Raw genomic sequence first — 14,659 nt, 5'->3', positions numbered from 1 at the left:
GGAAAACACCTGAAGTTGCTGGACAACAATGAGGCAAAGTTGCTTTTTCCACTTTAACCAGGCAGTACAACAGCCAATTGTAGCATTCATACTGTGAGTCCAATGACATTAGCTTATTTAGCATAGGTCAGGGATTGTCACCTAATCAGTAGATAACTAAACATGCCAGAAATGCTCATCTTTGATCTCTGGTCTATTGAGTTAGCTGATATTAACCAGAGTATTAGATATATGAGGTGTTATTAATGATGTCAGTGCCATGGTAAGAGAGATGGGGGAAAATCAGCTAAGGTTCTTGCATGGATTACCATGCAGTTACACTTACTGGAAATTTACACACATGTACATTGAATAGGATCTGGATTGACTGTGATGCCCCCGTGATTTAATAGCCTCTCGTCACAAAATGAATAATAGTGACTTGGATGATGCAAAGAGTAACTGGGACCCATGGAAATAATAGGCTAGCAAGGAGACAAGGCGTCACATCTCTCACAAAAGCAAAGACGACTGAAATGAAAACACAATTCCATGGTGGTGGTGGTGGTGGTGGTGGTGGTGGTGGTGGTGGTGGTGGTGGTGGGGGGGGGGGGGGGGGGGGGGGGGGGGGGGGGGGGTGCGCGCGCGCAGACAAGCAATAGCAAGAAAGGAATTGTTGCCAATGGATAGGAGGTAAAGGGCACAGGAACAGGAGTAAATCATATCACTAACATGAAGTTAAGAAATTCTTTTCAGGGGGTGGTTGTCTCATTATTTTTCTTGTTGGGTATTTCTTAGACTTGCACCCACAAAAGTGAAAAAAGGAAGATAATACACCCCTCAAGAGGATAAAAAAAAGGCAGTTTTGATCTCTACCTTTAAAATGAAGCCCTGTGCATTCTGCATGAATTTCCACATTGGTATCCATTTAGTCTTACAGGCAGCAATGGCTTTCTTCATATTACTCATTGCCATGTGAAGAACCAATATGATCTTTGGTAGCTAACAAACGTGCAAGTTCCAAAAGAGATTCAGTATTCAGAAGGATTAATCTGCACTGTTTTTTTCAGTGATGTGTGCCAGTGGTAAAACTCTTCCCTTGATTTTTTTTTCATGGAAATACAAGGAGGTTAAGAAAAATATCAAAACTAAGCCCCAGTCATGACTGTACTGTACTAGCCTTTAGAAACACTGTTAAAGGAGCACTGTCTGAAAGCAAAGAGAAGTAGATGGTGTTTTTAATTCCATTTATTAATAACAACATTGTATAGTTTCTGGCCACCACGAAAACTGCAAAAATAAGAAACAGTAACAGGAACAATGTACAAAACACTATTAGAGCTTGGCTCTCAGTAAAAATGCCACAAAATTATTTAATAAGGCTGAGGTATAGTTAAAAACCTATGTTTGAAATATACCTAAATAGGACTTGGTTTCAAAAATATGTTAAAAACAAGCAATTACAAGAAGATGCTGGTGAATGAATGGATTGGCTAAAATTGAAGCATCCATTTTTTTTATTAACCTCCGCAGATGAACTGTGACAATTCTCTCACAAGACATTGTTCTTCATTATAATAAACATTTCACAGGAATGCTTTGGTGAGTGTCAAAAGGATGTGGCAGACATCTCAACAGTGACAGAGTCTGCAAAATTATGGTTGCTCAGGAAAAGCGGGGTCCAGAAATTGACATTCCCAGTTCCAGCTAGATTGAATCTCCTACCAAATTTAACACTTACATGATGCTAATGATGCTAGGGGCAAAATCATAGAGGTAAGGACCAGGGAACTGAACTGCGTGTCTCTCTCCACATTTTCACTAATTACAATTTTTTCATTATTTTCTGTCACTTTGCTGTCTTTTAGCTTTCAAATTTCTCACATTTGATTTATTTGCTTATTTATTATGTGTTCTCGTTACTCCTGCCCATCGCTCTTATTTTTCTCTCTGTGCGCAGTTTAATCCTTGCTCTGGTGTTGGTTTTAAATCTTCTCAAATCTTTCACAATTGTGTCTTAACCAACATTCCACGCTCAATCAATACCACCAAAAATCAACTGATCAACTTATGGCTGTTTGTGAGTCATTGCCAGGCTTGCCGAAATCAACGGTCACTGCACTCCAAAAGTAGTTCATTGTGTAAAGCACAGGTACTTAAAACTGATAAGGCACATATTAAATGCAAGCCCACAGAAAAAATCTCTTGTTCGGCATTTTCCTAGTATCTGTGTCTATATGGTGTGTTTTATATTACTAGAAGCGGAGTTTTCTATACTCCAACATAACAGCAATGCCTCTTTATAACCACTACTTTTTTTGCTGAAAATTTTTCAAACCAGTGGTGATGACAATTAGCGGAAGCAGATTTGACAGGTTAGAGGTGACTGTGCTTGATGTGTGAGGGAGTTGAATTTATATCAACAGAAGTAGAGACAATAGCAAGCAAACATGCTATTTTAACTGTATGCCAAGCATAGAGTAAAGATCTCTCACATTATTAGGCTCTATACCGCCAACACTTTGTGGTTAGAATGGCACATCTATTGATTAATTCAGTTTCCTAGTTTTGCTAGGCTCAGTAGCACTTGCCCGCCAGTACTCAGTTCTTCTGACTGCTTTTATGTTGTATTCAAACTCATGATAGAGATACCAGCTCTCAGTTTCCACATTACATGCAGCCATCTATAAGCAGAAAAGTCAACTTGCTGGAATTCTCTAAGATCACATATTGGGGAGATCCAGAAAATGATTCTTCCTAGCTGCCAGCCTCAGTAAATACTGTGAAGTATACTTTTGTATTTCTAATGCTGCATGAGATACAGGTGTTGGGAGTTTACTGACGTCCTTGCTCTGTTAGGCCTAGAGCCAGCAGCTAGTATTACTTACTGTGCAACTTTTGGTGTTTATTAAACTCCTTCATGGTGTTGGGCTCAGTAACTTCTTCACTTAAGTCCTCTTGTCACATCAGAATTCAGTATTTAAACAAATGCATTTAAAAGGGAAAAAGATTAATCATAACGTTTAATAATTAAACCCTTAAGGTTACCAATAATGATATTTACTTTTTGAAGAAACATTTAGAATGGATATCTAGGTGTAACTGGCATTTAATCTATAGCACAAGAATTTACAAGCTCTTGTCCTTAAGGGCCATATGTTAAGCTAGTATCCACTTTTCCATTAATATTCACAGGTCAATTACTAATACTAATAGCTCTTGCAGTTCTAATTTAGTGAAATAACAGCACCAAGAAAAACACTTCCAAACCTCCACCCATGTTAAATTCAAATACAACAAACCAAGATGAGATAAACTGAAGTTCAAGGGTTACACATGGCTCCAGGACTGCAGGTTGGACATCCATGTTATAAAGTTAAGGTTAAAAGTGTTCATTTTGACCAGTAAGCCTATCAACTAAAATTACTGTTTGTAATTGGTGGCAGATGTCCTCTCTGTGAATGTTCAAAAACAAAAAAATGTTTTTCATCTTTTTGTAGCATGCATCTGTTGTTCCAAATTGGTATTTTATCTCAAACACCACTTGAGTAACTTATTTTCACCGATATTTTTCAGAGTTGGAAATAGAAATCATCACAAATTTGAGCTATTTGCTAAAGACATTGCCACTCCATGCATCTGTAAACTAGAGGTTTGCTTAGGACAGCAGGAGGGTTACGATCTATCCCATCACAGAGTGACTGCCTTAGGGGCCCTAGGGGAAAAGGATGAAAACAACCACACAAATCCATATATGCTTGGATTGAAATGCGATTCTACAGCAAATCCTTCCAGAAAATAAAGAAAGAAAACAAACAGTGAGGAAATTAAAGATCAACTTAAAAAGCTGTCACAGCGAATGACTAATTTCCTAACCTTTCATTTGAAACTTTTGCTGATTTCCCATCTATTTTAGGCACCATCTCTCTTCTTCACATGATATGCACCATACCTACAAAAAGGACTGGTTTCACCCAGCATTTTGGAACCAGGGTTAAAAAAGGATCTTTAAATGGCTCTGGAAGAAGATCTTTAAATGGCACTTTTCACTCACCTTTACTAAGACATTTTGCCCCCTTCCTCTGAAAATGTAGCCAATAAAATTGCCAGGTAAAGAACAAAAAATACACATCCAGGTCCTTCCTTAAAAATCAGTGCACTGGAACATTACATTGCTACATGGATTATTTCAGTTTATAAAGTTTATATTCTCTTTTTGCAATTTCTCTGTGGTTGAACCAAGTCATTAACTCTGTATTTAGGTACAGAAAGCAAAATGCTACTCAAGTCCCAGCATATATAACTGGCAGGTTCTTTGGCCAACTACAAAGTCAACTGCAATTCCACTATAGGGTGTATTCCAAAGCAGCAACTAAAATGAATTAAAAATATAGTTACAACAAAATGAGGTTAATTAAAAACAAATCCCACAGGATACCGTAATCTTTGAATGTCCGATGTTCTGTCCCACATAGTTGAACAAGAAAGGGTTAATTGCAGCTCTAAGTTTCAACGAACATCTGTTGTCCTGGAACTTGCAAGTAATTTCGTCCAAATTTCCCCTGCAGCTACAGCAGCCACAGACTGCATTTAGTTAAAAGACTTCTCCAGCCTTCCGCTCACTCCCCACCACTTATTAAATTACATTCTTCAGATTTCCTGGAAAATACACACAAAAAACAATATTTTTACATAAACTTTTCCCCTCACTGGTTCATAGCACTATACCACTAGCATATTAGCTTCAGATCATATGCAGAAAGTGTGAATCAAATGTAGTCAGATCCTCACTTTGTCAAATCCAGGAGGACTCTCATTAAGCTGCAGAAATAGATAGTCTTGATAAACATTAAACCATATAACCATAACAGAATCTCCTTTAGAAGGATTGTTTCTGTACTACCAATAGAACAGAGATCAGCTGACTGCTGTGGTGTCAGAATATGGTTAATTGGATGCCAAGTTACCGTTTCCAATTATCTGGGAAGATGGGATGCACATCTGTATCTGTGTGTAGGCAATGCTTCAATCTTATAAACTGCACTGTTTAAAAGCATTCATTGCAGGATATATTCAGGTCACTTAGTGCAAAGTCAAAATCCTGGAACTCCCTCCCTAACAGCACTGTGGGTGTACCTACACCACACGGACTGCAAAGGTTCAAGAAAGCAATTAGGGACGGGCAATAAATGCTGGCCTGGTTAGCAATGCCCACATCCCATAAATGATGAATTAAAAAAAATATAGATTGAACACATTCCAAGACAGTGGCAATTAACTTGAATTTTCAATTTATCAAACTATCGGTAAGACCTAAATAGCTAACTTCTGATATAGTAATATGTGATAATGATCAAGATTTGATTCTGAAAATCTTAGTAATTTAAGTTCATATAATGCTTTTCAAGGCTGTAACAGCATCCATATGTCACAACTAAGAAAAAATGTTGTTTTATTATATCACATACGTATTGCCATCTTCTGCTTTTGAACTTTGAATAATTCCGCTATCGAGCATATGGTCTCTGCAGAAATGTAGTTTGGTTGACATGTTAGACAAGTATATTTCCTGTGTTTAGTCTGCATCTTGTATAGTGTCCTTAGAGACACAATACCCTTATGCTTGCCAAAGCCAGTATTACATGCCTACAGATATATTTTTGCATGATTGTCTCTAGTTAGGTGTCAAAAATCTAACCATTACACACTTGCCACCAGTACCAAAGCCACTAAGGTATTCCATGTTCCTGTGAAGTAATGATCTAATATTGTCAGATAATACGTGCTAGTCCATTTGAATAATTTTCTGGCACTCATGAAACCAGAACTTTGAATGCCAATAGGGATTTTCCAGTAAGGAGAGCAGGTAGAATTAGACACAGGTAGCAATCAACTAGAATGCCAGGGCCAGATTTCTTTTAGTCAGGGCTTTCCCAGCAGCAAGAGGTCCAAAAAGAGACTCTTGAACTGAGGAGATGCTCGGTTGCACCAGTTATATTTTGGGGCAGCTTCCTAATTTTATTATTTGGGGATCTAACAAGGCTTATGGATTGCTGTTTGTGAGCTCTCAGTGCCTTCTGTGCTGGCTGTTGATGTTGAGGATGCACAGCAGGCCTCGGGTTTCCATAGCCAATATTGGAGAGAGCAGGCGTCCAATATACTTCAGTACATCAGATTACTGTCCCCCTAAAATAATGCACATGAATTTGTTGTTTGCTGATATTAATCAATAGTTTCTTTAAAAGATTTCACCATATAGATTGAAAGAAGTCAGGACTGGTGCAATCTCATTTGGATTTGTGCAACAACTTCTAATTCTCTTCGATTTACAACAGGCTAACTGATGGAATATGTATGTAGAAATGCATTGCATTGGGTAATTTTCCAAAACAATTTGATGCCCAGCAGTCTGAGGTTTAAATCTTAAGATTTGTGAGATTATTGAATTTATTACGTTGCAGATGTCTTCCAAAACAACAACAATGTGATTACATCAACATCAAATAACAATGCTCTGTGTCCCATATAGTTAAATAGGAAATATAATGCTTCCACCTTAAAAATAGAAATTGTAGACTATAGATGTCATTTCAGTTTAGCTTCTTGATGGAAATTTTCTGGACTCCAAAGATTAAAGACTGCTCACTGTTCAGTAGGTATACTTAAGCAGCCTACCTCTCTTTGCAACAAATCTGACGTTATCTTAAAAATGTAAATCACAGAAGGATCCAGCTAACTCTCCCAATACTGAAAAATATGTCATCAGATCATAGAAACTTGGCAAGTAGATCAGTCCAATTTCAAGAGCAGAGCTGTTCTGTTCCAGAATATGGTTACACAATTTAATCGCTTTTAAAGTTTGTTAAATATTGTTTGATAATGCTCCTGTGAAGTGCCTTGGAACATTTTACTACAGTAAAGGTGCTATATAAATAAATGCAATTTTCTTCTCTGGAGAGAAGGGCATTATCAACACAACACTATGACAGTGAACTTAACCATTGATTGTGGTGGGAAAAAGTTTGATCTTCCACGGTTGAACTCCTGATCTTAGCCATACTTTTATGGCTAGATACAGTATTGAAGAGAGGTCAGGAAATTACTCAATGATAGGACCTTTAAGGAAAACTGGAAGTACAGCCACCTTTGGGTCACTCAAATGGCTTTTTTGAATGTTGGAGAACTACTTTTCTGCCTAACTAGGAACTGGATATCCCAATTTAATTTTGCCTCCCATAGACTACAAATCCAGAATGGAAAATGCCAACTCCTTAAGGAAACCTATGAACCAGCATCCATTTAAAATCAATAATGATGAGTCCAACCAGTGCTGATTGGGTTTCAACTTTTTGGAACATAGAAACAGGAGTATGCCATTTAGCTACTCCAGCCTGTTCTACCATTCAGTGAGGTCATACCTGATCTATGAACTAACTCCAGTATCCCCTTTTGCTCCATGTCCCTTAATACCTTTGTTAACAGAAATCCATCAGTCTCAGATTTGCAATTAACAATTTGCAGAGAAAGTTTCAAACTTCAACGATCCCTTGAATGTAGATGTACTTCCTAAATTAACTCCAGAAAGACATAGCTCTGATTTTCAGGCTATGTCCTCTAGTAAATCTAAACTACACTCCCTCCAAGACCAACATAGCCTTTCGAAGGTGTGTTGCTCAGAACTGAACACAGTACTCCAGGTGAGTCTAACCAAGATTTTTCTATAGCTGTAGCATAACTCCGAACCCCTTAATTTCTAAACTTCTAGACAAAGGCCAGTATCCCATTCATCTTTTTGATTATTTTTGTACCTGTTTATAATATTTTAATGATCTACTTATATGGGCCCTCATTCTCTTTGGACTGCCACTGTTTTTAGCTTTGCACAATATAAAAAACACTCTATTCTACCTTTTTAGATACAAATTGAATACCTCCCACTTGTCCATGCTGAAATCCATTTGTCACACTTTTGCCCATTCACTTAATTTATTTCTCTCTTTGTAACTTAATGTTCCATCAACACTGCTTACAATGCCTATCTGTGTCATCGGCAATCTTGAATAAGTGGCTTTATATTCCATCAAAGTCATGAATGAATATAGTGAATGGTTGAGAACCCAACACTAGTCAGATTCTGCTATTTAGTGTACCTGCCTATTAATTTTACTTTCTGTCCCCTGCCACCTAGCCAATTTCCTAACCAGGTCAATAATTTGCCTTCAACTGCATGGTCTTCAAATTTAGCTACAAATCCCTTATCAAGTATTTTATCAAATGCCTTCAGGTAGACCATATAAATTATATACACAGAGATTCCCCTGTACACTACTTTAGTTACTTCTTCAAAAAAATCAGACACAATGTATTTCACATATCCAGGTTAGCTCTCTCTAATCAGCTAGAAGTTTTACAGATGTTCAGTGACCCTATCCTTAATTATAAACTTCAGTAACTTGCTGACGACAGATGTTAGATTAACTGGTCTCTGATTCCCTGGTTTCCTTCTATCACCTTTCTTCAATAGTGGAGTTACATGGGGAATTTTCCGATCTAAAGGAACAGTTCCTGAGTCAAGAGCACTTAGGAAAATTACAGTTAAGGCACGTGCAATGTTCTTGTCTACTTCCTTTAAAATCCTGGTATGAAAACCATCTAGATTTAGCACTCTTCAATGGCACTGATTGGAATTTTTCACAGAGGTGTTGGCAAAATTCAGGGGTGAACCCGCCTCTGCTGGCCCGGGAAGCCACAACTAAGTTTCATAGTTGTTAGGCAGTTAACTGCCTGAGGACATGGCTTCTATCCCCATGCGTGAGGGTATCCTGCCTCCACAGGACCAGCAGCTCTCCAGTCCCAGCAGTGCTTCCGAAAGCCGTGGTCACTGCTGGGACTGCAGTCGGTCCCCGACATGGAATGTCACCAGAGGGCTTTACAGAGCCAGTCAAGCAGATCCTGGTGAGTTGGGGGAGGAAGGGGTGTGATTGGGAGTCAAAGGGGGTGGGGATGTGAAGCGGGGGCAGCCAAGAGCAGCATGGAGGGTGGGTCCCTAAATTTCTGGCCATTATTTTCTTCATTAGTGTCAATTTGATTGCCCTTGCAAGGTTCTTTTCATGCTCCTTTTTTGTAGTTCTTAGTACGTTTTGTCACCCTTTCCCGTTCTTTGTACGTCTGCTATTCACCAGGATCTTGTAAGCTTTTTCTGCAACAACTTATATTTCTACAGCAATCCTAACTAAAACACCCCAGGACACTTCACAGCAGAGTTATAAAGCAAAATTTGACAATGAGTCATGTAAGGAGATATTAAGGCACATGAGGTAATGTTTAAGGAGCATCTTAAAGGAAGAGGTTTAGGGAGTGAATTCTAGAGCTTAGGACCTTTACAGATGAAGGAATAGCCACTGATAAATAAAATGGAGATGCTCAAATGGACAGAATTTGAGGAATGCCGATATCTCGGAAGGTTGTAGGGCTGGAAGAGATTACAGAGATAATCATGCAGGGATTTGAAAATAAAAGATGAGAATTTTAAAATTGAGGTGTTGCTTAACGGAAGCTAATGTAGGTCAGCAAGCACAGGGGTGATGGGTAAATGGAACTTAGTGCAAATAAGACACAGGCAGAGTTTCAGGTGAAGGGTAAAATGTGGAAGGCTAGCCATCAATTCATTAGAATAGTCAAGTCTGGAGATAACAAAGGCATAGATGAGAGTTTCAGTAGATGAGCTGAGGCAAGGGTTGAGTCAGGTGATGTTACAGAGGGGGAAATAGGTGGTCTTAGTGATGGCACACAGTAGGTGTTAAGAAGCTCATTTTGGGGTCAAATTTGACACACCAAGTTGTGAACAATATGGTTCAGCCTCAAGCCAATTACTATAAAGAGGGATGGAGTCAGGGATGAGGGAACGGAATTTGTAACTGGGACCGAAGATAATGGTTTTAATCTTCTCTATATTTAGTTTGAGAAAATTTCTGCTCATCCAATACTGGACGTCAGACAAGTCTATGAATTTATAAACAGTGAAGGAATTGAGAGAGGCAGAGGTGAAGTAGAGACAGGTGTCATTAGTGTACACGCGAACATATGGACGGCTTGCTTTCAAAAATGTGCTGAATAAGAGCATGTAAATGAGAAAAAGGAGGGAGTCAAGGATAGATTCTTGGGGTGCAGCTCAGGGAACAATGCAGAAGTGGGAAGAAAAGCCATTGTAGGTAATTCTCCGGCTACGTTAGGTAGGTAAAAATGAAACCAGGTGAGTGTAGTCCCAACTACCTGGATGACAGTGGAGAAGCAATGGAGGAAGATGGTGTGGTCAATTGTGTGAAAGCCCACAGACAGGCCAAGGAAGAACAGGAGAAATAGTATACCTTTGTCAAAGGATGCCGTTTGTAACTTTGGTAAGAGATATTTCAGTAGTCTGGTAGGGATAAAACCTGACTGGAATGATTTAAACATGGAGTGCCAGGAATGATTTTTTAAAAATTAGTTTTATATTGTCATTGATCTGATTTAGTCACCAATGAATCTTTTTTGGCAAGTAGAACTCTTGCCCCTTAGTGGTATAAACTGTATCACGTTAAATTATTTTTTGAACACCCCTGCTGACATTCTATAGTTTTACCCATCAAATGATTTGCCCAGTTTACTGTGGGACAGCCTCTGCCTCATCTTATTGAAGTCAACATTACTTGAATCTTGAATCTATGCAGCTGCTTTGCCTTTCTCCCTTTCAAACATGGCAATGAACTCAATCGTATTATGGTCGCTAATGGATAAATGTTCATGCACCATTCGGCTGTTAAATAGATCTGGCTCATTACTTATTACTAAATCTAGTATGGCCTATCCCCTTGTTGGTTCTAAGATATACTCTTGCAGGAAACTGTCCTGAACACACAAAAAATTTACTATTTATCTGATAAGAGCTCATCTGCTTCTCCCAATTTCATGATAGTATGTGCTGCTCACCTCGAATTGTGCTAACTATCTGTTCAATCCGCTGGGAATCATTCTGGTCAGTCCTGCAGCTTCGGGTTATTTCCAAAACATAATCAGGCCCATATTCTGTAAAATACTATGAGGTCAATTGGGTTAGTAATGGCATTGAAAAGTCTGTAGCTAAGTTAAGCATAGTGTATATATACTCAGAATCTAAGTAAAAAGTACAAGTTCAAATCCCAATTTAAATTCAATTAAATAAATCTGAAATAAAAAGCGAGTATCTGTAATGAAGAGCATGAAGCTACCAAATTGTTTTAAAAAACCCATCTGTTTTGCCCCTTAGGGAAGAAAATCTGCTGTCCTTACTTTGTCTATATGTGGCTCCATGCCTACAACCAATTTAGTTGACTCTGAACTTCCCTTTGAAATAGCCTAGCAAGCCACACTGTTGCATTCAAAAAGGTAGCACACTATCAGATTCTCAAGAACGATTAGGGGCGGGCAATAAATACTGGGCTTGCCACTGATGCCCACGTTGCTTGAATGAACTGGGAAAAATAGGAAGAACAGTATTTACTTAGATAGTTCAATTTTTACCCCTGCAGCAACTATAAGTTACAACACTGACTGCCCCTGAATTACCCTGATACCCTGAATTAAAGTGATATTTACAGATGCAGGTTCCCAACCACAACCATATCTGAACTGGTAATACTCTATGCTGCCATACCTTCTGAGTATTTTCAGCATTCTCTGTTCAATATAATCAAGCTGTGGAGTAGGAACGAATTTTCTAAGACTTACATTGCCCATAGTCATTCAATACTAGGTTCCCAATACTAGGTACTCTGATCAAGTTTTTACTGTGGAAAAGTGACCTGTCATCTGAATCAATTATTTTGGTCTACACGGAGCAACCCAAGCTCGTTATTCAATGTAGCAGGCAGGATTTGTAAGGGCAATTGCCTGTAAATTCTACAGTACAATGTCTTCTGAAGTAATTGCAGGAAGTGCCAACCCAGTTACACTGGGTGTTGATAAATAATTAAGTAACTTGAGGCTCCATACAAGCGGAACCAATTATACTCATGACAATGGAGCTGTAAACCCAATCAGAGATTAGAAGCACAAAGTTCGGGTTGCACTGCCTCATTATTCTCAGTTTACTAATGGTCTACTACATTTTCAAAGCAAAAACCTGTGTGCTTCTCTACACTTGGTGTGAGAATGTTGCAAATAAAGAATTAAATTCGAAGTGGCACTGTGTGAACAGATGCCCTAATCTGCATACACAAGCTTAATTACCAAAGGAAATGTCAGTTCCCTCAGTGCGGGGAATGATGTTAATTATTCCATGGAAATGGAGCAGTCAACTTCCTTTCAAAGCTCAGTGCTCTGAAATTAGATTAGGACCACTAGTCCTAGGGGGATTGTCAAACTGAAAATTCAGCTTCAAAAGTTCCACTTCAGGTCATTTCACATTTCTCAGTCCAGCTTTTTAGCTTCATGACCACAATCTTAACCCTTCTTTCACAACTTTAAAATGATAATTTGTGGCAATTAAGAATTTCTTTCTGCTGCTTTTGTAAAATTAATTTTCTCTTCCAATTGAGTCTCAAGACTGTACACTATTCACAGACTAGGAGTGTCAGTGACCTGCTTTCAGGGTTCAACCAAATTCTGCCCTGAAACCAGTTGGTGGGAGGCACAGAAACATACTGGGATGACTGCTTCCTTCACTATTGGCAGATCCTAAATGCCTTTAGCACCTTCCCACGGTAAAACATCAAAGATCATTACTAACGCAGCATGTTGATAATGGAAACAAACACTTGCCATCACTTCAGGGCTACAATGGCACTTGAACATGCTCTAGCCCCTCAACGTGTTTTCCTCCCTTTGCAATTGTATCACACAGGCAAAATAAAAATCTATTCACTGGTTCAAATGAACAACTCACCTTGTACCAAGAAGAAATAAAAAAGCACAGGTTATGTAAATCACCATTTGACAGTTGACATGGCAACCTAGAATGAACAGGCTGTTTGAGATTCCAGAAATTGTTCTTGCCAACAAAACAAACAGAGTACCTCCCTGTGACAGAGGTCAAAGAAATCTTATATTCACTGCATAACTCAAGAAAGATCATCATCAGCTCAGTGAGACTAGAGATATCCCCCCCACCCCCACTACTGCTCTCAATCCATTCTCAGTGGACTAACTGAGATTACATTTGCTATTATGTTTACATTAATGTGTTAAAAGAACACAGTAGAAATCTGCGATTAGCAAGATACGAATTAATACACTACTGTACAATACTGGGTGGTACTTAATTTTTTAAATCATTCAAGGGATGTGGGCTTTGCTGGCTAGGACAGCATTTATTGCCCATCCCTAATTGAATTCTTGAATCACTGCAGTCCATGTGGTGTAGGTACACCCATAGTTCTGTCAGGGAGGGAGTTCCAGAATTTTGACCCAGAGACAGTGAAGGAACAGCGATATATTTCCAAGTCAGGATGGTGAGTGACTTGGAGGGAAACTTCCAGGTGGTAGTGTACCACGTATCTTCTGCCCTTTTCTTTTTAGATGGCAGTGGTCACGTGTTTGGAAGGTGCTGTCTAAGTGAGTTCCTGCAGTGCATCTTGTAGATGGCACACACTGCTGCCACTGTTCATCGGTGGTGGAGGGAGTGAATGTTTGAAGATGGGGTGCCAATCAAGCAGGCTGCTTTGTCCTGGATAGTGTCAAGTTTCTTGACAGTTGTTGGAGCTGCACTCATCCAGCCAAGTGGAGAGTATTCCATCAAACTCCTGATTTATGCCTTGTAGATGGTGGGACAGACTTTGGGGAATCAGGGAGTGAGTTACCCATCACGGGATTCCGAGCCTCTGGCCCACTCTTGTAGGCACAGTATTTATATGGCTAGTCCAGTTCAGTTTCTGGTCATTGGTAACCCCCAGGATGTTGATAGTGGTGATTCAGCGATGGTAGTGCCATTCAATGTCAAGGGGCGATGATTAGATTCTCTCCAGTTGGAGATGGTGATTGCCTGGTACTTATGTGGTGCAAGTGTTACTTGCCACTTGTCAGCCTAAGCCTGGATGTTCTCCAGGTCTTGCTATAATTGGATATGGTCTGCTTCAGTGTCTGAGGGGATGCGAATGGTGCTGAACATTATGCAATCATCAGCAAACATCCCCATTTCTGACCTTATGATGGAAGGAAGGTCATTGATGAAGCAGCTGAAGATAGTTGGGTCTAGGACATTACCTTGAGGAACTCCTGCAGTGATGTCCTGGAGCTGAGATGACTGATCTCCAGCAACCAAAACCATCTTCCTTTGTGCTAGGTATGACTCCAAACAGCAGAGGGTTTTGCCCCTTATTCCCGTTGACTCCAGTTTTGCTAGGGCTCCTTGATGCCACACTTGGTCAAATGCAGCCTTGATGTCAAGGGCAGTCATTCTCGCCTCACCTCTGGTGTTCAACTCTTTTGTCCATGTTTGAACCAAGGTCATATTGAGGTTTGGATTTGAGTGACCCTGGTGGAACCCAAACTAAGCGTCAGTAAGCAGGTTATTGCTAAGCAAGTGCCACTTAATAGCACTGTTGTTGACTCTTTCCATCACTTTACTGATGATTGACAGTACACTGATAGGGTGGTAATTGGGCGGGTTGGATTTGTCCTGCTTTTTGAGTACAGGACATACCTGGGCAATTTTCCACATTACTGG

General features: G+C 39.5%; 1 protein-coding gene across 2 annotated transcripts in view; it reads right to left on the bottom strand.

The window, feature by feature from the left end:
• Nucleotides 1-1,212: 1,212 nt before the first annotated feature.
• The window catches only part of hdac8 (histone deacetylase 8), an 80,864-nt gene continuing 67,417 nt past the window's right edge, over nt 1,213-14,659 (bottom strand). For both annotated transcript variants that reach the window (XM_041195785.1, XM_041195787.1), the window contains exons 10-11: nt 10,948-11,053; nt 1,213-4,638 (exon numbers count right to left, since the gene is read on the bottom strand). In XM_041195785.1, coding sequence (XP_041051719.1) covers nt 4,616-4,638; nt 10,948-11,053 — 129 coding nt within the window. In that variant the 3' untranslated portion in view covers nt 1,213-4,615. The remainder of the gene's footprint in view (nt 4,639-10,947; nt 11,054-14,659) is intronic.

This window comes from Carcharodon carcharias, chromosome 9 (genome assembly GCF_017639515.1).
Source record: "Carcharodon carcharias isolate sCarCar2 chromosome 9, sCarCar2.pri, whole genome shotgun sequence".
NCBI classification, from domain to species: domain Eukaryota; kingdom Metazoa; phylum Chordata; class Chondrichthyes; order Lamniformes; family Lamnidae; genus Carcharodon; species Carcharodon carcharias.
The sequence above is the reverse complement of the archived record's forward strand: the minus strand, read 5'-3'. Positions and strand labels throughout refer to the sequence as shown.